The sequence below is a fragment of the Choloepus didactylus genome, chromosome 5, assembly GCF_015220235.1.
Source record: "Choloepus didactylus isolate mChoDid1 chromosome 5, mChoDid1.pri, whole genome shotgun sequence".
NCBI lineage: Eukaryota > Metazoa > Chordata > Mammalia > Pilosa > Megalonychidae > Choloepus > Choloepus didactylus.
The window spans coordinates 56,359,193-56,381,470 of record NC_051311.1 but is presented as its reverse complement, the minus strand read 5'-3'; the positions used below and the strand labels follow the sequence as shown (position 1 = coordinate 56,381,470).

At 34.2% G+C, this 22,278-nt stretch overlaps 1 protein-coding gene across 1 annotated transcript in view; it reads left to right on the top strand.

Annotated features, from left to right (window-relative positions):
* AGBL3 (ATP/GTP binding protein like 3) overlaps positions 1-22,278 on the top strand; it is a 103,412-nt gene that overhangs the window by 64,118 nt on the left and 17,016 nt on the right. The window contains exons 7-12 of the mRNA XM_037836108.1: positions 187-966; positions 5,303-5,465; positions 9,838-9,964; positions 10,954-11,054; positions 11,251-11,363; positions 20,472-20,538. Coding sequence (XP_037692036.1) covers positions 187-966; positions 5,303-5,465; positions 9,838-9,964; positions 10,954-11,054; positions 11,251-11,363; positions 20,472-20,538 — 1,351 coding nt within the window. The remainder of the gene's footprint in view (positions 1-186; positions 967-5,302; positions 5,466-9,837; positions 9,965-10,953; positions 11,055-11,250; positions 11,364-20,471; positions 20,539-22,278) is intronic.

Genomic DNA, 22,278 nt, shown 5'->3' with positions numbered 1-22,278 from the left:
TCCAATAAAGGAGAGAATTTTAAAAACTTTTATCTTTTGTAGTTACTTGCTATTGGATATTGTCTAAATAAACATTGTGTCCAAAAGAATTCTGTGAATAGGTAAAAATATAATTTTCTTTAATTCAAATATGAATGTCATATTTACATTTTTATGTGTTTTCCCCTTTCCTTTCTTGTGTATTAGAGCCGAATATGAATACCAGTTGACTGTGCGCCCTGACCTCTTCACAAATAAACATACCCAGTGGTACTATTTCCAAGTCACTAATACTCAAACAGCAATAGACTATAGATTCACTATTGTCAACTTTACCAAGCCTGCTAGTCTCTACAATCGGGGTATGCGCCCACTCTTCTATTCTGACAAAGAGGCCAAAGCTCATAATATTGGCTGGCAGAGAATAGGAGACCAAATCAAGTATTATAAAAACAACCTGGGGCAAGATGGGCGCCATTACTTTTCTCTTACATGGACATTTCAATTTCCACACAACAAAGATACCTGTTACTTTGCTCACTGCTATCCATACACTTATACCAATCTGCAAGATTACCTTTCTGGCATCAATAATGACCCAGTACGGTCAAATTTCTGTAAAATCCGTGTCTTGTGCCACACACTTGCTAGGAACATGGTATATGTTTTAACAATCACCACCCCCTTGAAGAACACTGAGTCAAGAAAACGAAAAGCCGTGATTGTGACTGCAAGGGTACATCCAGGAGAAACCAACAGTTCTTGGATCATGAAAGGCTTCTTAGACTACATTTTAGGAGACTCAAGTGATGCACAGTTGCTTCGTGATACTTTTATCTTCAAGGTGGTACCCATGCTGAATCCAGATGGTGTGATTGTGGGAAATTATCGATGTTCTTTAGCTGGTCGGGATTTAAATCGTAGCTATACATCTCTCCTTAAGGAATCGTTTCCTTCTGTTTGGTATACCCGGAACATGATCCATAGGTAAAGAAAGTCTCAGATTACTTCTCTATTTAGTGAACTTGGTAGTAATAATTTTGCTCCTATAATCCCATTAATTTTATTCTGGCTTTTCTTCAGAAAGTTTAGCTATAGCTACTTTATTTCCTCATTCTCTTCAAGTCTCATTCCATACCCTTCTGGCATTATGCCACAAGATTCTAATGTTTTGATGGTTTTGTGAAACTAATGGTTAAACTTGCATACCCTGAATTTGTATCTTGCTAAAACTATTGGTAACACTGATAGTTGCTTTGGGTTCCTTGAGTCCCTTATATGTGAAAATTAATTATATTTCACAGAAACTTTCTGGCACTGTATTTATCTTTTGATTATTAGATTATATAATTATTTGAACTTTCATGAGTGTTAGTCTTATTTCTCCCTAGAAAAATTGAATCAAACAGTTTTAAATTTTCCAAAGAATTCAGAACAGTTAAATGGACATAATATTTAAGTAGTCACTGAATGAGTGGGTCATTTGTTTTGTCTTGTTTCAACCAGTGGCTTTCCTGGTGCACTGTAGGAATAGAAGGTTTTAGGGGGAATTCTTTTGGATTATCTCTTATGGCTCCTTCTCTCTATTCCCATGAATAAAATAAACATATATATAAGGGATTCTATATAATTATAGCAAACCTTTATTGATTCTGTGTTAAATTATTCACATAAGTTATTTTATTAGTTATAATATAGATATATTAAAAGTCTCTGTTATGTTCCTATTTTTATTTACCTCATTTTGCAAATAGGGAAATTGAGGCTTTGGGAGTTTAAGAAACTTGCCCAAAATATGCAGCTAGAAGTGAGGGAGCCAGGATTTGAACTTGACTATTTAACTCCCTCAGAGCCTGAGAGCTTAACCACAATTCTGTCTACCAGCAAAACTCTTGTTCACTAATGGAGGATGGATACATGCTGTCTGGGATTATTATTGTCACAAGAATGGTGACTGGCACTAAGTTAGTCATAGTTGTCTGTTCTCAGAAATAGTTCAACAGTAGCTGTGGGTGAGACTTCCAATTAGGATGATTGAGAGGTGACAAGATGATCAAGAGTGGAGGAGGGTTTTTTCACTGAAGAGACATGAAAAGAAGATATTTCTTGCAAAAAGGCAATGAGGCTTTCCCCATGTGAAAGATGATGGCAGAGTAGGGAGGTCATTAAAAGGATAAAACCATGGAGGTCACTCACAAGTGGTTTTGGAGGGAAAATGATTGGGGCTGGGTCAATGTCATATTCAGGTAGTGACAATCAGAAATAAACATGTGCTACAGTAGAAAGATTATTAGAATCAGAGGATACTCATTCCAAGTTTAAAGTCTCTTAAGCTTTTTGGTACTTGAATGAATTAGGCATGGACTCTGGAGTTAAACATACCAAATTGGAATAACCTGCTATTTTATTTACTAACTGTGTGCCCTTGAGCAATTTAAAAACCAGTCCTAGTTTTGTCATCTGTAAAATGGAAATAATGATACTTACCTCATGGTTGGGAGGATTAAATGAGAAAATTATTAATATGCTAGAGAAGAGCCTAGAGCATTGGAAGCTCTAAATGCACTCAGTATATTGCGTCAAATATATAAAGGAAAAAAAAAGGTAATTGAATTAGATAATATAGATGTAAAAATTCTTTGTAAACTATTAAGTGTTAGTCAAATGTTACAATAGTAAGTACTGTTATAGAGAACACTTATATCCTTATCCAGCTTTTACAAGAGCCCCTGGTGCAATCATAAGAACTCATGTTTAAAGTCTGAGGACCCCAAGGATACTTCCAGTTCCTCAAAAGATCTATGGAGAGGATTTAGGAGCACCTGGCATGATTTGGATTCTCTTAGTTCAGAATCTTCAGCTGTCACTTTCATGTTAATTCTTTTATCTGCTTAGAAACATAAGGAATGAAGTGCAGATTCTCAAAAAAGGGACTAGAAATTTTGGTTTTATACCTATCATAAATGTGACACCAGGATTCGCTCAAGTATTTGGAAAATGTTTAAGCGATAAAAGAATAACCCATGACCTGCTTATTTTCCTGGGACGACAATTTTTTTTTAAAGAGGCTTACAAAATGCAATGTGGTATTCTTGATTGTATTCTGGGGCAGGAAAAGGACATTAGTGGAAAAGCTAGTGAGATCCAAATAAAGTCACAAGTTTAGTTAATAGTGATGTGCCAATGTTGGTTCCTTAGTTTTGACAATGTACCATGGTTATTTAATATGTTACTATTAGGGAAAATTGGTTGAGGGTTATATAGGGACTCTCGAGTGTATCTGCAACTATTGTGTAAATCTAAAATTATTCCAAAATAAAAAGTTTGTTTTTTAATAAAAAGGGAACTGAGGAGATGTCTATATATCATATCTACCTAATGCTCTTTGACATTAAGAGTTTCTGGTCTAACACTAGATGGGTTATAGACCAACACCCTTGGACTGCTTCTGTGGAAGCTATCTAACTGTCTCAATTATGCTCAGATTTCCATGTAAGAAAATTAACACAGGAGTCTACTCAGTAAGTTTCAGAAAGATTCCCAAGGAAAATACCTTAATGTAATTAATCACAGGCAAGTGAGTAGAATAAGTCAGTCATATATATATGGAAAGATAAGCAGTTGTAAGTTTGTCTAAGATTGAATATATATAAAGTATATGAGAGAGAATAGATTTTATTATAAGACACTTAGTAGAAGATATTTAAAACATCTTTGTTATCTGGGTAAGAGGAAAATTCAAACTGTTTTAAAATGATTTAAATTAACACAAGACAAGGGACCCTAATATGATGTTTCACTTCAGAATTATTAACATTTCTTTAGGAATTACTTAGAAGTTTCCTTTGATTCACTTTTAAGAAACTGAAAGAGAATTAAAACTGGAGAGTTTTTGGTTTTAATTAGAATTAGATAATATAGATGCAAAAATTCTTTGAAAACTATTAAGGGTTTTATTAATGTTTCTTATTTAAGGGCTTACTTTGATATTTATACTCTATAATCTAACTTTTATAGACGCCTAAACATTTTTAACTGTCATTTAGTGGTTTATGTCAGTTTTATGTTATTGGTTAGAGTTTATTGGGCACCAAATGAGAACAGGGCACTAAATTAATGCATGTAGCTGATTCTAGTTTGGGATTTCACTTTTAAAGAAGTATTGTTTCTGATAAAAATCATGTTTTACATGTTTTGGGTTTAGGTTTGTTATTTTTATTAGAAAAATAATATACCTCATAGCATTATAATAATACCATTGTTAAGATTTTGGTATGCTTACTTCCAGATAGAACAAATAATAATTGTAATTTTTATTATTAACATGATAATGTTATATATTTAGAAATATGAAAAAAAGACAAAATTGCCTATAATCACACCTTAACACCCACCTTTCTACCTTTTGCAATCCTCCTCTATTAGTCATTTTCATCAAGTTTTGGGGGCTTATTTTTTTTATTGTTTTAGTATTCATTGAGTGCCTAAATTATGCAGGCTAAGGATTGCTCTTAAGGAATATATAATAATTTCCTTAAAACATTTGTTAGAATTTTACTGGAGAAAAGTCAGTTCAAGCATTTGTACCATTCTGCTCAAAATGATATTTTTTGTCTCTTTAATTAAAGGTTAAATATCAGTTGGCTTCAGCACCAACTCATCAGGGACTCAACTATTCAGCACATATTTGGATACCATTATGTGCATAGCACAGTTCTAAATCATTTGAATCATTCCCCACCTTTAATGAGCTTAAATACCCAAAATACGAAAACTTACATAGGCAAGTGCCCAGTAAATGGTACCAATGTTAAGTGCTGCAAGAGTTCAAAAAGCAAAAATTCTATGGGTTTCACTAGTTAGAAAAGAAGTGAGACTTGAGGTTGGGCTTGAAGCATGGAGGTAGTATTTGCATGTACAGAAATGAAGAGAGAAGGTATTCCAGTTAGAAAGTAAAATCTATCTGAGAGATAATGAGCAAAGACAGGAGTGAGCTGTTTTCTGTACACAACAAAAAACCTGAATAATAAAGCAAAGTGATCCTGTTGGAGAAAGTCTTGAGAGTAAGGTTAAAAAGGTAAATTTGGACCTTATCATGGAAGACTAAAGCATTTAGATATTGCCTGTAATTATAGGAATTTATGTAGATTTTTAAAAATTGCACGTTAGTAATAATATGCAGTATGGTTGCAAAGAGAAAAATACTGAAAGCTAAGATATAAGAAATTTTATTTCTTTGGACATTATGCTTACAAACCCATAGTTGTACACATGGAAGAAAAATGCAGAGGCAAAATTTGTAACTTCTTTTTCTTCTTGGTAGATTGATGGAGGAACGAAAGGTTATTTTATATTGTGACCTTCATGGCCATAGTAGGAAAGAGAAAATCTTCATGTATGGATGTGATGGTAGAGATAGATCTAAAGCATTATACTTACAGCAACGCATCTTTCCACTTATGCTGAGCAAAAATTGTCCAGATAAAGTAAGCACCTTTTTTAGATTTGAACCTTTCCTTTAGTAAATCTTGCCCATGTGAGGCAGTGTAATGGATACTTCTATTCAGTAAACTGCTTTTTTATTTAGTTATTTTGACTGTTTTGTAAAATTGACCATACAAAAGCAACTCTTTGGATGTTTAGTGAGACCTATTAAATAACCAAAATTTCAAAAATTTATAGAAATTGGAATGAGAAAAGAATAAAGTATTATTTTACACATACTATAGAAATGTTGGAACCACCATTTACAAAGATGTGAAAATCATATTAATTATTCTTTAGGAAAAAACCTAAAGAATATAACTTAGCAAAGAAAATTCCTGTAGACATCCTTATGCATTCTCCACCAGCCAATTCAATTGTGAAGGACTTGTTGGGAAGTATTTCTTTTCCTTGGGGTATGATTGGTGTCCAAGGTCATAAAAAGCAAAGGATGATCTGATAAAAATAGCTATTTCCAGGAAGTACGGGTTTGTTGCCCAAATAGGAGTTATCCCTTTAAAAGGCAGATCAGAGAAAGCAACTCCATTCTTGAAACTGTTCCTATATAAGTTTACACTGTCAGTACTCTTAGGTATAGTTTATTATCTCTATAAAATGATCCCATGTTGCTAAGATATTTTAAAATTTAGGCTACTGGCATATTTGTTAGGGTCTTGGATTGCTAACCTGTTGTGGCCTTAGATGAAATGGATCAGTTTCTCAAAAACCACAAACAATTGGTCTGCAATTTAAACATTTTCCGTGTAATATAAAGGCTGCTTTAAGATATAAGAATTTCCATTTTCATGTTTTCTTTTAAATGTTTATTATCAAAATCTTTGTGAAAATTCACAAAATCACAAGGTCAGAATTATCCTGATACCAACACCAAAGACAGTACAAAAAACAAAAAAATAAAAAAGTAAAAAAAAACCTACAGACTAGAATCTGTAATGAATATAAATGCAGACATCCTCAACAAAATTTTAGCAAATTGAATCCAGTGATAAATAAAAATAATATATCATAATGGGATTATCCCCAGAATGTAAGGCTAGCTCTATTATTTGAAAATTGATGAAATTCACAGTAAAGAAGAAAAATTGCATGATTACATGAATTGCTGTAGACAAAACATTTAACAAAATTCCGCATCTATTCATGATTAAAAAAAAAAAACTTCCAGCAAACAAGGATTAAAAGGGCACTTCCGCAGTCTTACAAGGACATTTACAAAAAACATTACACTTAATGATATTACTCACAGCAAACATCATACTTGATGAAAGACTGAGTGTTTTCCTCTTATGATCAGGAATAAGGCAAGAACGCTTACTCTCATGCCTTCTATTCAAACTTGTACTGGAGGTTCTGGTCACTGCAGTGAGGAAAGTAAAAGAAAGAAAAGACATACAGATTGTAATTGAACAAGTAATACTGTCCCTATTTGCAGACATGATTGTCTACATTAGATAAGAATAGGAATCAACAAAAAAAACTCCTAAAACTAATAAGTGTGTTTAGCAAGGTCAACCCACAAGAAACAATTGCATTTTTATATACTTAGAATGAACCCTTGGAAGCCATTCTAGCATATTATGTACTGGATCTGTATGCCGAAAACTACAAAATGCTGATGAAAGAAATCTAAATAAGTAGAGAAGTATGCTATATTTCTGGTTTGGAAGATTGAACATAGTACAGATATCAATTCTCTCCAAATTGATGTATTGATTTTACAAAATGCCAAACAAAATCATAGCATTATTGTAGCTAGAAACAAGCTGATTCTAAAATTGATATGGAAATGCAAAAGAACTAGAATAGTCATTGATACGGAAATGCAAAAGAACTAGAACAATTTTTAAAAAGCATCAAGTTGAAGGAATCACTCAATTTTTTAAATTCAATTTTATTGAGATGTATTCACATACCATGCAGTCATACAAAGTGTACATTCAGTTGTTCACAGTACCATTATATAGTTGTGTGTTCGTCACCAAAATTAATTTTTGAACATTTTCATTACCACACACACAAAAATAATAAGAATAAAAATTAAAGTGAAAAAGAACAATTAAAGTAAAAACACTGGGTGCCTTTTTTTCCCCCCACCTTTTTCTACCCATACATCCATACACTGGACAAAGGGGAGTGTGGTCCATCTGGGTTTCCCAATCACATTGTCACCCCTCATAATCTACATTTTTATACAATTGTCTTCAAGATTCAAGGGTTCTGGGTTGTAGTTTGATAGTTTCAGGTATTTGCTGCTAGCTATTCAAATTCATTAGAACCTAAAAAGGGTTGTCTTTATTGTGCATAAGAGTGCCCACCAGAGTTATCTCTCGGCTCCTTTTGGAATCTCACTGCCACTGAAGCTTATTTCATTTCCTTCACATCCCCCTTTTGGTCAAGAAGATGTTCTCCATCCCACGATGCCGGGTCTAGATTCCTCCCCGGGAGTCATATTCCACGTTGCCAGGGAGATTTACTCCCCTGGGTCACACTCAATTTTAAGACTTACTGTAAAGGTACTGTAATCAACACAGTGTGGCATTGGCAACTGTATAGAAACCTAGAACAGTGGAACAGAAAAGCAAGTTCAGTAATTGACTTACACGTATTTAGCCTCTGACAGATATGCAGAAGCAATTTAATGGAGAAAGGAGAACCCTTTCAACAAATGGTATTGAAACAATTGAACATCCAGACATCCATTTGCAAAAAATAAATAAAACATTGACCTCAGCCTAAACCTCTTACCTTAAATTGATCTAAATGTAAAAGGTAAAAGTATAAAACTTTCAGAAGAAAACATAGAAGAAAATTTTCATGACCTGTCGTTAGGCCAAAAGTTCTTCGGTATACACCAAAAGCATGATCCATAAAAAGAAAAACTAATAAAATTTGACTTCATCAAAATTAAAAACTTTTGCTCTGTGAAAGACCCCACTGAAAGAATACAAAGACAAGCTATAGACTAGGCAAAAATACTTAAAATCACATATCTGACAAGAACTTATATCCAGAACACTGAACAGTAAGAAAATAACAGTCCTATTTAAAAATGGGCAATTGTCTTCAATACATGTACCGCCATAGAGGATATATGATGGCTAATAAACACATGAAAAGATGTTAAACACATAAGCCATTAAGAAATGCAAAGTAAAATGATGATAATCTATTAATACACACCTGTTAAAATAGCTAAAATAAGAAATACTGATAGGCTTACAAGGATGTGGGGCACCTGGAACTCTCATACACTGCTAGAGGAATGCAGAATGGTATAGCCACTCTGAAAAATAGTTTGACAGTTTCTTACAACATTAAACATACACTTACCGTATGATATAACAATATTACTCTTAAGTATTTATACTAGAGAAATAAAAAATTGCATTCACATGTAAACCTATACACAAATGCTTATAGCAGTTCTATTCATAATTACCTAAAATTGAAAAAAAGAAAAAATGTCCTTTAGCAGGTGAGTGGATGAACAAATTTTAGTACATCCATATGATAGAACAATAAATAATAAAAAGGAATGAACTGTTGATACATGCAAGAACTTGGATGAATCTCAAAGGCATTATACTTTTGAAAGAAGCCAGTCTCAAAAGATGACATACCATATTATCCTACATATATGACAGTCTTGAAAAATTAAAACTATGTTGACAGAACAGATCAATGGTTGCTAGGGGTTAGGAGGGTTGAAGGGAGAGTGTGACTGCAAAGGAATCACATGAGAGAGTTTTTTTCGGGTGATAGAATTGTTTTGTATTCTGATTGTGGTGTTGGTTACATATGTCTATACATGTGTTAAAATTTGTAAAATGGAATGCCTAAAAAAGGCAATTTTACTATGTTTTAATTTTGAAAAATAAAATTACAAAAAAATCTCTTTGTAGACATGATGTTACACCGCTTTTTCATGGCAGCTTTCTAATTTAGTCTTTCACGTGAACATAGAGACTCTATTCGATTGCTGGAAAGCTACAACACTCATCTTCATTCCTAAACATGCTTAAACCCTTTCCTATAACTTTACTAAAGTATAAGATCTTATCCCAACAGTATCAAGAATTACTCAAATGTTTTTTAATACAAGTATATATAGATAAAAAGTAAAATTAGTCAGAATCAGAATCTATAGTTCTAGGAAATGTATATATGTTCCTTAAAATGAGTTATTTCTATTGATTAGGAAGTAAAAAGCAGCTCCTGAAGCCTTAGTCTGTATTACTGCTTTTGCACAACTACTTTTTCATTTTCAACCCTACTTTCTAAGAAAGACATAGTTACCAGAAAAAAAACAAAACAAAACAATAACAGTCCTCATTTTCATGTGCTTCTTTTCAGTTTTCATTCTCAGCTTGCAAGTTTAATATTCAGAAGAACAAAGAGGGAACGGGAAGGGTGGTAATGTGGAAAATGGGAATCAGAAACAGCTTTACCATGGAGGCCACTTTTTGTGGATCTACTCTGGGTAAGACCAAGTGTTCTCATTCAAGACTCAGAGCTTTAAACAAAAGATATATTTTTAATATAAAGCTAATAATGTAGACAGTTTGTAGTGAGCACTTTGTTTTTGTTTACATTAATACTGATATTCAATCAATTCTATAAACAGGATGAATAAATTCCCACTATATGATGGTGGCTCTATTTCATCATTTCCCTTTTCTTAGAAGAGGAAATTTTGGCATGAAGGTGGAATACATTAATTGGTTGTTTCATGAACTAATCTTTAATTGCTTTTTTTGTATTTTTTTTTAAAAGGTTCCTACAGATGACTCTAATGATTTCAAGAAAAAAAATCAGGGTAGAAATGTTTTTAATGAGTTTGCTATTTGCAAGGTAAAATAAACAGACTGATTCTTTAGTTAATTTATATTTAAAAAGAAGCACTTGCTTCCATGAATTAAAAATGAAAGTGGGTTGGTAGCCCCATTTAAGAAATCTTTTCATCACACCTAGAATATCACAAAGCGGTAGAATACTCCATATGAAGATAAATGTCACTTTATCAGAAAATGTATCAAGTCAAAAGGAAGTGCTGAAAATCCACATATGTAATTTCTGGCTTTGTTTTTAAAGCACCTTGAAACTGGTGTGACATTATTCATGATGATGAAAACATTATCTTATAAGAACTTCTCCAAAGTTTTGCTCAGAGTGGTTATTAGGGCTTTTTCTAACTTGTAACCACGCATTTCGTAACTGTCTTATTGAATTTCCTTCTCCCTTACATTGACTAATCCATTACGGCAGCTGTGGTCAGAGTTGTGGCGGGTCTGAGGAAAAGCAGTCAGCTGTTAAATGATCTGTCCCAGAGAAGAAACTAAAAAGGAGAGGATATGGAATCATATCAGATATTTTACTTATACTCTGTTTTGCAACTTAGGCCTACTTGCTAAGGAAAAATTATTAATTGATCCTCATCCTCAGGGGTGGATAAACTTATTGATGTTTTAGGTAATAAACGAGGCACTCATTTCAATACAAAAGACTTGGAGTCAATGGGATATCATTTTTGTGATTCTCTCTTGGACTATTGTGATCCAGACCGAACCAAGGTGAGCAAAGTCCATTTTGTTATGCATCAGACCTCAGCTTATCAGATAACATGCCTATGGATCTATGGTAGTTTATTCCTTTCTATATCCTAACAGTGTTTGGGGCTTTTTGGTATTTGGTGTCCCAATAGCCATTGTTCCCCGTGTCTGGAAATAAAGTTGTTTTTAAATTAACTCATTTATGATTTTCCCCTAGTATTATCAGTGCCTGAAAGAATTAGAAGAAATGGAGAAACATATAAACTTAGAAAAAGTCTTTGATGATTCGGATGCTTCTCTGATGGAAATTACATTGGATCTGGAGTGTAGGTAAGTCAAGACCATGGAAGCAATGTAATTTGTTGAACTGTTTTACTATGCTCTTTATAATAATACTAGGGTATTATTATCAGTCAACTGGAGATCACAACTATAGATGGGGCAAATTTTTTTCCCATGCACATCTGTTTGGCCAGACCTCATATAGACATTTTTCCCCCCCAGAGCATGGGAGGATTCTGTTTGGTTTTTTTTGTTTGTTTGTTTTCCTCCTTCTTTTTTAGAAAAGTTGTGGATTTGCAGAACAATCATGCATAAAATACAGGATTCCCATATACCACCCCACCACAAACACCTTCCTTTGGTATGGAACATTTGTTACAATTGAATTGATGATAGCACATTTTATAATTGTATTATTAATTAAAGTCCATGATTTAATTTAGGGTTCCCTGTTTGTATAATATAGTTCCATAGATTCTGTAAAAGGTTTTTACTTTGTTATCATATATACAATCCAACATTTTCCCTTTTAATCATATTCAGATATATATTTCAGTGCTGTTACATCGCAATCACAATTTTGTACTACCATCACCACCAAACATTATCAAAACATTTCCATCATTCCAAATAGGAATCCTGTACACTTTTAAGCCTTAACTTCCCATTCCCTGTCCCCACCCCATCCCCTGATAATCTGTATTCCATTCTAACTCTATGAATTTGCTTATTATAATTAGTTCTTATCAATGAGACCATACATTATTTGTCCTTTTGTGTCTGGCTTATTTCACTCAACATGACATCTTCAAGGTTCATCCATATTGTTGTATATATTAGGACTTCATTTATACAGCTGAATAATATTCCATTATATGTATATACCACATCTTGTTTATCTATTCATTGGTTGATGGACACTGGGTTGTTTCCATCTTTGGCAATTGTGAATATTGCTGCTGTGAACATCAGTGTGCAAATATCTGAGTCCCTGCTTTCTTTCTTTCTTTTTTTTTGGGGGGGGAGGGTATATAACTGTACCTAGAAGTCATATGGCAATTAGCTTTCTAAGGAACTTCCAAACTGTCTTCCACCATGGCTGTACCGTTTTACATTGCCACAAGCACTGAATGAGTATTCCTATAATTTCTCTGCATCCTCTGTGACAATTGTTATTTTCTGTTTTTTTTTAATAGCAGCCATTCTATTAGGTGTGACATGGTATCTCATTGTGATTTTGATTTGCATTTCTCTGATGGCTAATGATATTGAGCATCTTTTCATTTGCTTTTTAGCCATTTATATCTTCTTTGGAGAGATGTCTGTTCAAGACTTTTGCCCATTTTTTAAATTGGGTTGTTTGTTGGGTTGTTTTCTTGTTAAGTTGAAGGATTTATTTATATATTCTGGATATTAATCCTTTATCAGGTGTGTGGTTTTCAAATATTTTCTCCCATCGACTAAGTTGTGTCATTTTATTTTTGTGATGAAGTCCTTTGAGGAATAAAAAGTTTTAATTTTGATGAGGTCCCTTTTATCTATTTTTCCTTTTGTTGCTTGTGCTTTGGGTATAAAGTCTAAGAAACCATTGCCTAACACAAGGTCCTGAAGATACTTCCTATGTTTTCTTCTAGGAGGTTGATGATTCTAGCACTTATATTAAGGTCTTTGATCCATTTTGAGTTTATATTTGTATATGGTGTGAGAAAGGGGGTTCTACTTTTTTTTTTGCAGATGGAGATCCTGTTTTCCCAGCACCATTTATTAGAGATGATTCTTTTTTTTAATTCAATTGTATTGAGATTATTCACATATCATACATTTGTCTGAAGTGTACAATCAGTTGTTCACAGTACCATTATATAGTTGTGCATTCATCACCACAGTCAGTTTTTTTTCAATTTTAGAACATTTTCATTACTCCAGAAAATAAATAAAAATAAAAAAGAAAACTCAAATCCTCCCATACCCCTAGACACCCTCCTCCATGATTGACTCCTATTATTGGTATTTGTTAATGTTGATGAAAGAATATTAACATATTACTAACTATAGTACATAGTTTGCAGTAGGTACATTTTCCCCCATATACCCCTCTTTTATTAACTTCTAGTTATAGTGTCATATATTTGTTCTAGTTCTTGAAAGAAATTTTTAATATTTGTATAGTTAATCACAGACATTGATCACCACAAGATTCACTGTGTTATATATTCCCATGTTTTAACCTCCAACTTTCCTTCTGGTAACATACATAACTCTAAACTTCCCCTTTCCACCACATTCACATACCATTCAGCACTAATTATTCTCACAATAACATGCTACTGTCACCTCTGTCCATTTCCAAATGATCAAGTTCAACCTAGTTAAACATTCTGCACATATTAAGCAACCACTCCTCATTCTTTAGCTTCATTCTATATACTGATAACCTATATTTCATGTCTATGAGTTTGTATATAATAATTAGTTCATATCAGTGAGGTCATACAATATTTGTCCTTTTGTGTCTGATTTATTTCACTCAACATAAGTCCTCAAGTTTCATCCATCAACCCATTTTTTTTTAAGATGGTTTTGTTCGTGTACCATACATTCCATCCGAAGTAAACAATTGATGGTTCCCTGTATAATCACATAGTTATGCATTCACCACTATCTATATAAAAACATTTCTATTTCTTCCACAAAGAAAGAGGAAGAGTCAAAAAAAGTAGAAAGACAAAAGAAAAAAAAAGAAAAAAATGACAGCTAAAAAGCAACAAAAGGAAAGATAAAATTAAAATAAAGTACAATAAAAAAAAGTCAGACAACATCACCAATGTCAAGAATCCTATACCCCTCCCTTATATCCCCCTCTTATAGGCATTTAGCTTTGGTATATTGCTTTTGTTACATTAAAGGAAGCATAATACAATGTTTCTATTAACTATAGACTCTAGTTTGCATTGATTCTATTTTCTCCCCAATACCACCACATTTTTAATAACTTGCAAGGTTGACATTCATTTGTTCTCCCTCAGGTAAAAACATATTTGTACATTTTATCACAATCGTTGACCATTCTAGGTTTCACTAAGTTATACAGTCACAGGCTTTATCTTTCCTCTTTCCTTCTGGTGTCCCACATGCTCCAACCTTCCTCTTTCAAGTATACTTAATTACAGTCATCCTTGTTCAGTGTACTTATATTACTGTTCTACCGTCACCCAAAATTGTGTTCCAAATCTCTCACTCCTGTCTTTTCTGATTTGTCTGTAGCGTTCCCTTTGGAATTTCCTGTAGAGCAGGTGTCTTGTTCACAAACTCTCTCATTCATTGTCAGAGAATATTTTAATCTCTTCCTCATATTTGAAGGACAGTTTTGCTGGATATAGGATTCTTGGTTGGTAGTTTTTCTCTTTCAGTATCTTAAATATATCTTACCACTGCCTTCTTGCCTCCATGGTTTCTTCTGAGAAATCTGCACATAGTCTTATTGATCTTCCCTTGTATGTGATGGATTGCTTTTCTCTTGCTGCTTCCAGAATTCTCTCTTTGCCTTTGACATTTGATAATCTGATTATTAAGTGTCTTGGCATAAGTCTATTTGGATCTATTCTGTTTGGGGTACACTGTGCTTCTTGGTTCTGTAATTTTATGTCTTTCATAAGAGATGGGAAATTTCTCATTTGTTAATTATTTCCTCTATTATTGCTTCTGCCCCTTTTCCCTTCTCTTCTCTTTCTGTGACATCCATGACACATGCATTCATACGCTTCATGTTGTCATTCAGTTCCCTGAGATGTTGCTCATATTTTTCCATTCTTTTCCCTAACTGTCCTTTTGTGTGTAGGATTTCAGGTGTCTTGTTCTCCAGTTCCTGAATGTTTTCTTTTGCTTCTTGAAATCTGCTGTTGTATGTCTCCACTGAGTTTTTCATCTCTTGTGTTGTGCCTTTCATTTACATAGGTTCTGCCAGTTGTTTTTTCAAACTTTAAAGTTCTTCCTTATGTTCGCCCAGTGTTTTCTTTATATACTTCATCTCTTTTGCCAAATCTTCCCTCAACTTGTGAATTGGTTTTTGAATTGATTTAGCATATTTATTTGAAGATCTTTAATCAGTTGTTTCAATTCCTGTATCTCAGTTGAAGTGTAAGTTTGTTTTTTGACTGGGCCATATCTTCATTTTTCCTAGAGTGATTTCTAGTTTTCTATTGTATAGGCATCTGATTTCCTTGATTACCCCAATCAGATTTTCCCAGACTAGAGTGAGCTCAGGTCTTAGGAGGGGGCTGTATTCATTATCAGGTTTCCCTGAGGGTGTGTCCTAGAAGATTGACAGAGTTTCTTGTGAGGCCTCTAGATGCTGTGCTTTTCCTAACCTGTCCAACAGGTAGTGCCTGTCAGCCTGTCACTCCCCACTGGTGTAAAGGGATGTGGCCCCTTTAATTCTCAGCTTAAGTTGTTTCTGGTTTGATTGTTTGTTTCCCCCTAGGCCCTGGGGTCTGAGTTCTGAAGGGAGGGCAGCCACTTGAGCTGGTCCCCCATACCCTTCCTCTTAGGGAAGATGGACCCCTAAGGAGTTATCTTCTGCACTTGAATTACTCCTTTGTCTCTCTCACTCTGTTTACTCCACCCCTGCCTGGGTCAGCATGCTGAGAACTGAAAATGCCTGAGGCTTTCTCCACTGAGCCACTCAGATTGAGAGAGAAAAAAAGGAGAAAGAGAGAAAGTCCCTTTTCAGAGCCAGTTCCCGCCCCCCGAGTTTTGCCTGTTGGCCAGAGATAGTACCTTGTTCTTTGTGCTCCTTTTATTGGGACATAGCCATTTTCCAGTATTCTAAGCACAGCCATCTCCAAAAACCTCTGTATTTTTTTTTCCATTAGCCCCACCTCTGCTCCACTGGGAGTGAACTCGGGGTACTTGGCTGCTTGTTAGGGGTTTGTCTGTTTTTGTAGCTTGTATTCAGCAGTCCATATTTGTTAATTAAAACCCCAGTTGGAGCTTGGTTGAACTATATTCACTTGCTCCCAGCAGGGACTCCTGCTTTCTCTCACAGCAAAGTTTTGCATCTTAGCCTGACATGGAGGGGAGGGTGCCAGTTCCTCAGTTTTTACTTACAGCTTTTATGCTGTGATCTCAGCCATTCTACCCATTCCAAGCTAGTGTACTATGTGTGGACAATCACAGTTATCCCCCAAAAGTTATTCCAGAATATTTACTAGTTGTTCCTGGCTATTTACTAGTTGCTCTAGAAGACTAACTAAATTCCACACTTCTCTATGCAACCATCTTCTAGAGACTATTCTTTATCAATTGAGTGATCTTTGCCACCTTGTCAAAAATCAATCGGACATAAATGTGAGGCTTGATTTCTGAGCTCTCAATTTTATTCCATTGGTGTGTATGTCTGTCTATATGCCATCACCATGCTGTTTTGATTACTGTGGCTTTAAGATTGGGAAGTATGAGTCCTCCAGCTTCATTCTTCTTTTTCAACATTGCTTTAGCTATTCGAGGTTCCTTAACCTTCCATATAAATTTGATGATAGGCTTTTCCATTTCTTCAAATTAGGCTGCTGGAATTTTGATTGGGATTGTATTGAGTGTATAAATTGCTTTGGGTAGGTAGTATTGACATCTTAACAACATTTAATCTTCTAATCCATGAACACAGAATATCCTTCCATTTATTTAGGTCTTCTTTAATTCATTTTAGTAGTGTTATGTAGCTTACTGTGTACAAGTTCTTTACATCCTTGATTACATTCATTCCTACATATTTTTTTCTTTTAGTTGCTATTGTGAGTGGTTTTTTTTCTTTGTTTCTCCTTCTGAATGTTCATTGCTTATATATAGAAACACTACTGATTTTTGTTGTTGATCTTGTACCCTGCCACTTTGCTGAATTCATTCATTAGCTTTAGGAGCTTTGTTGTGGATTTTTCAGGATTTTCTGTTTACAGGATCACATCATCTGCAAATAGGAAAAATATTACTTCTTCCTTTCCAATTTGGATGCCTTTTATTTCTTTTACTTGCCTAATTGCTCTGAGAAGAACTTCCAGTAAGATGTGGAATAACAGTGGTGACAATGGGCGTCCTTGTCTTGCTCCTGATCTCAGATGGTCTTTTCATATGTTCCTTTGTCATGTTGAGACAGTTTCCTTCTATTCCTATTCTTCTGATTATTTGGATAAAGCAAGGGTGCTGTATTTTGTCAAATGCCTTTTCTGCATCAGTTGAAATGATCATGTGGTTTTGTTCCTACATTCTGTCAAGGTGGTATATTACATTAATTGATTTTCTTGTGTTGAACCAACCTTGCATACCAGAGATAAATCCTACTTGATCATGATGTATAATTCTTTCAATATGCTATTGGATTTCATTTGTTAGTATTTTTTGAGGATTGTTGCAAATATATTCATAAGAAATATTGATATGTAGTTTCTTTTTGTGTAGTATCTTTATCCAGCTTTGGTATGAGAGTAATGTTGGTCTTTTAGAAGGTGTTGGGAATTTTCCTTTCTCTCCAATTTTTTGGAAAAGTTTAAGCAGAATTGGATTAAGTCTACTTGGAATGTTTGGTAGAATTTCCCTGTGAAGTCATCCTGTACTGGAGTTTTCTTTCTTGGGACATTTTTGATTATTGATTCAATCTCTTTTTTAGTAATTTATTTGTTGAGATGTATTTCTTCTTGAGTCAATGTAGATAGTTTGTCTCTTTCTAAGAATTTGTCCATTTCATCTAGATTATCTAATTTAATGGTATACAGTTGTTCATAGTATCCTCTTATAGTCCTTTTTATTTCAGCAGAGTCAGTATTAAAGCCCCCCTTTTCATTTTTTATTTTAGATATTTGTATCCTCTCTCATTTTTCTTTGTTGTGCTAGCTAAAAGTTTTTTTTATTTAATTGATCTTTTCAGAGAACCAACTTCTGGTTTGGTTGATTCTCTGTATTGTTTTTTGGTTTTCTATTTCATTTCTCTCCCCTCTAATCTTTATTATTTTTCCTTGGCCTCACTTTTTCTGGTTCTTCTCATTTTGATGTTAGGTCACTGATTTGAAGTCTTTCTTCTTTTTTAATGTTAGCATTAGAGATATAAATTTCCCTTTGCTGCATCCCATAAATTTTGGTATGTTGTATTTTCATTTTATTCTCCTCAAATACTTCCTAATTTCATTTCTGAATTCCTCTTTAACTCATTGGTTGTTTGAGAGTATATTGTTTAATTTCTCCATATTTGTGGATTTTCCATTTCCCCCTCTGTTATTGATCTCTAGCTTCATTCTGTTTTGGTTGGAGAATATGCTTGGTATGATTTCAATATTTTTGAATTTACTGAGACTTGTTTTGTGACCCAATATACAGTCTATCCTGGAGAATGTTCTAGTCTCGAGAAGAATGTATATTCTGTTTTCATTGGGTACAGTGTTCTATATACATCTGTTAGGTCTAGTTGATTTAGTATATCATTCAAGTCCTGTACTTCTTTATTGATCTTCTGCTTAAGTGTTCTATCCATTATTGTGAGTGTTGTGTTAAATTCTCCTACTATTAATGTAGAACCATCAATTTCTCCCTTCAAATCTGTCAGTATTTGCTTCATTTATTTTTGGGCTCTGCTGTTAGGTGCATGTATTTTTAGAATTGTTACCTCTTGCTGTTGAATTGTCTTTTTTCACTTATTATACTCTGTAAATCTCTGTAGATTATCAGTATACAGAGATTTTCCTAATTTCTGTATAGTACTCCAACATGTGGATATACCCTGGTTTACTCAGTCTGTTCCATATTGATGGGACATTTGAAAATCACCTACTTTTAAATGTGATTCTAAATCAGGATAAGAGATAGAGGCAAGATCAAATAATGTATCAAGAAATCCTTTCTAACTTGGTAGTATAAAATACTATATAAATAATGTATGTTATCATGTATTATTCATCTATGATAACCTTTCAGATATTCAGAACTTTCTGAGAAATTGAGACATTAACTTGTTTTTCAGCACTAGTGTGCTCATCTGCAAGCACATGTAGAATGTTTTGAGACTGTAGAATATTCTGTATTGCTCATTTCTCTTTTAGGAAAATTCTTAACATCTGAAACAGAAAATAAAGAAAGCTTCATACTTGAAAATGCAGAAATATTACAAGGGTGCAATTTATGTATATTTTCCTTTTTTCAAAAGGGAATTGACAATCACCAGTTAAATTTTTTAGAGATTTTTGAAAAGATTTTAAGAGATAGCTTCCAAATATTTGAAGACGTTGGCATGCAGAGGAGGTACAGCATATGCTTAAAAAAGCAAGGCCAAACTAGAACTAATGGGTGAAAAATACCTGAGGCAGATTTTCACTACAATAAAAGGAAGAATTCTGTAAAAATAAGTTAACATTGAGAGGGTTACTGGAGAGTAGTGAGTACCTTGTCACTAAATGGGTTCAGTCAAAAGCTGGATGACCATTTGCCATGGGAGTTATTAAAATAATTCCTATATTTTGTGAAAGATTGGCCTGAATTATTTCCAAATCCTTATAAGATTCTGATAGATACTGTCTCATTTTGCAATATATATGAAACATAAAAATCTTCTAATAAATAAGAAATATATATAGAAATGTTGCCCATCACTGCATTAATCAGTTGCAATTAGAGATAGATTTCCGAGTGACCTTTTTTCTTGAGGAGCTCTGTTTTGTATGGTCCTGTATTGCTTTTAAGCAGAATGGAAATATAGTGATGTAAAATTAAGTTAATTTTAAGAGAGCAATGATACCTCTGAGAACTAGGAAACTGCCTGGATATAACATTTATTCATTCATTTATTAATGAATATTCGAGTGGCTGCTATGTACTAGGCAGTATTTTCACTGTGGTTATGTAGCAATGATCCAGGCAGAAAAAAAATGTCTACTTTTGTGGAGCTTGCATTCCAGAAACACACTCACAAACCTTCATAGCTCTTCCTACATTTGACAAGAAAAACCTCTATTTCTAAGCTGTCTGAACTATCAAACATCTAAAGTCACTCTTTGCAAACATTCTTCTTATATTTAGAACAATTTCTACCAATTCCAATAAGATAATAAAGTAAAAGCAGTAGTTGAAATTTTTAATGCCACCATTCTATATACTAAAATAAATTATTTTTTTTTGTAGTAGCCAAGGCTCTGACAGTTCAGAATCCAATGACTCTCAGACTTATCTTCTCAAATTAACTTCTCAGGTATGATTGAAAATTTCTGTTCATGATATGGATATGCTAAATAGATATTCTTCCAAAATCTAAAAAATGTGTAGTTGTATAATTATTGTAGAGCAATAATTATCATTTTCTGATTATGTACTATATTAGTTTCTAAGGGCTGCTGGCACAAACTGGGTTGCTGAAGAAAACAGATTTATTCTCTCACACTTCTGGACACTGGAAGTCCAAAATCAAGGTGTTCGCAAGCCATGCTTTCTGATGGTTCTAGAGGGAGGAATCCTTCTATGCCTCTTACTAGTTTCTGGAGGTGGCCAACAATCTTTGGTGTTCCGTGGCTTGTAGCTGCTTAATTCCAGTTTCTGTCTCCATCTTCATGTGGCCTTCTTCCCTGTGTCTGTGTCATGTCTCTGTGTGTCTTTTCTTCTTACAAGGACACCAGTCATATTGGATTAATGGCCCTTTCCACTCCAGAATGACTTTAATCTTAAATTAGTCACATCTGCCACAACCCTATTCCCAAAAAAGATCACTTTCTAAGGTACTGGGAATTAGGACTTGAACATATCTTTTTGGGAGGGCACAATTCAACCTACAGCAGTTGGCCCTCTGACCTTCCAAAATTCATATCCTTCCCACATTCACTTGATCCTAAGAACTCCCAAATTTTTAACCCATTCCAACTTCAAATCCATGTCTAAAATCTCATCTAAATATAATCAAATAAAAAGTCCCAAATCTCATCTTCTAAACTTTCTAAATCATGCGTGGGTGAGACTCCGGGTATGATCCATCCGGGGTAAAATTCCTCTTCATCTGTGGACCTAATATTTGTTTATATAAAACTATAAAGGAAATCTGTTTCCAAAATACAATGGTGGGATAGGCATACGATAGATGTTCACATTCTGAAAGGGGTAAATGGAAGGAATAAAGTGAGTACTGAACTCAGCAGGACAAATTACATTAAATTTCAAGACCTGAGAGTAAACCTCTGTGGCTCAATGCTCTGTCCTGTGGGCCCACAGAGACTACCCTACCCTTTCTGCCCAAGGCAGAGGCCCTTCACTCACTCTGCCCTCAGCTCTTGGAGTCATTGTTTCATTTTATCCCATCTCTGTCTCATTAAATCCAGGCAAGCTGTGCTTCTGCTGATAAAAATTTTCAAAAACCTTGTTGGTCTTCCATACAATTTGTGGGAGTCCAAGCCACCAGACAAGAGAATCCTCAACAGATCTTGTCTGAAAACTCCATCTCTATACCTGGCTTCTGCTGAGATGGTTGATTATATTGATGAGTCATATACCTGATCTCCTTAGCAAACAGCTGTCCAGCCACACCCTTGGCCTTGTCTCCAGAGCACTTTATCTGGATAGGCTGAGAATTTTGCAAATCATCAACTTATGGTTCCTTTTTGCATAACAGTTCATTCCTTAATTTTTATTTCCTCTCACATTTTATTATACTCAGTAAAGAGGAACCAGACCATACCTTCCACGTTTAGTTTGGAAATCTCCTTAGCTAAATATCTAGTTCATCACATAAGTTACGCTTTCCACCTGACACCAGAACAGAATTCAGCCAAATTTTCTGCCACTTTGTAACAAGGATAATCTTTCCTCCAGTATCCAATCATGCATTCATCATTTCCTTCTGAGGTCTCACCAAAAGTACCTTTATTGTTCATGTTTCTACCAGTTGTCTCTTCAAGGCAATGTAAGTTTTTTTTTTTTAATCAAATACCTCAAAACTCTTCCAGCT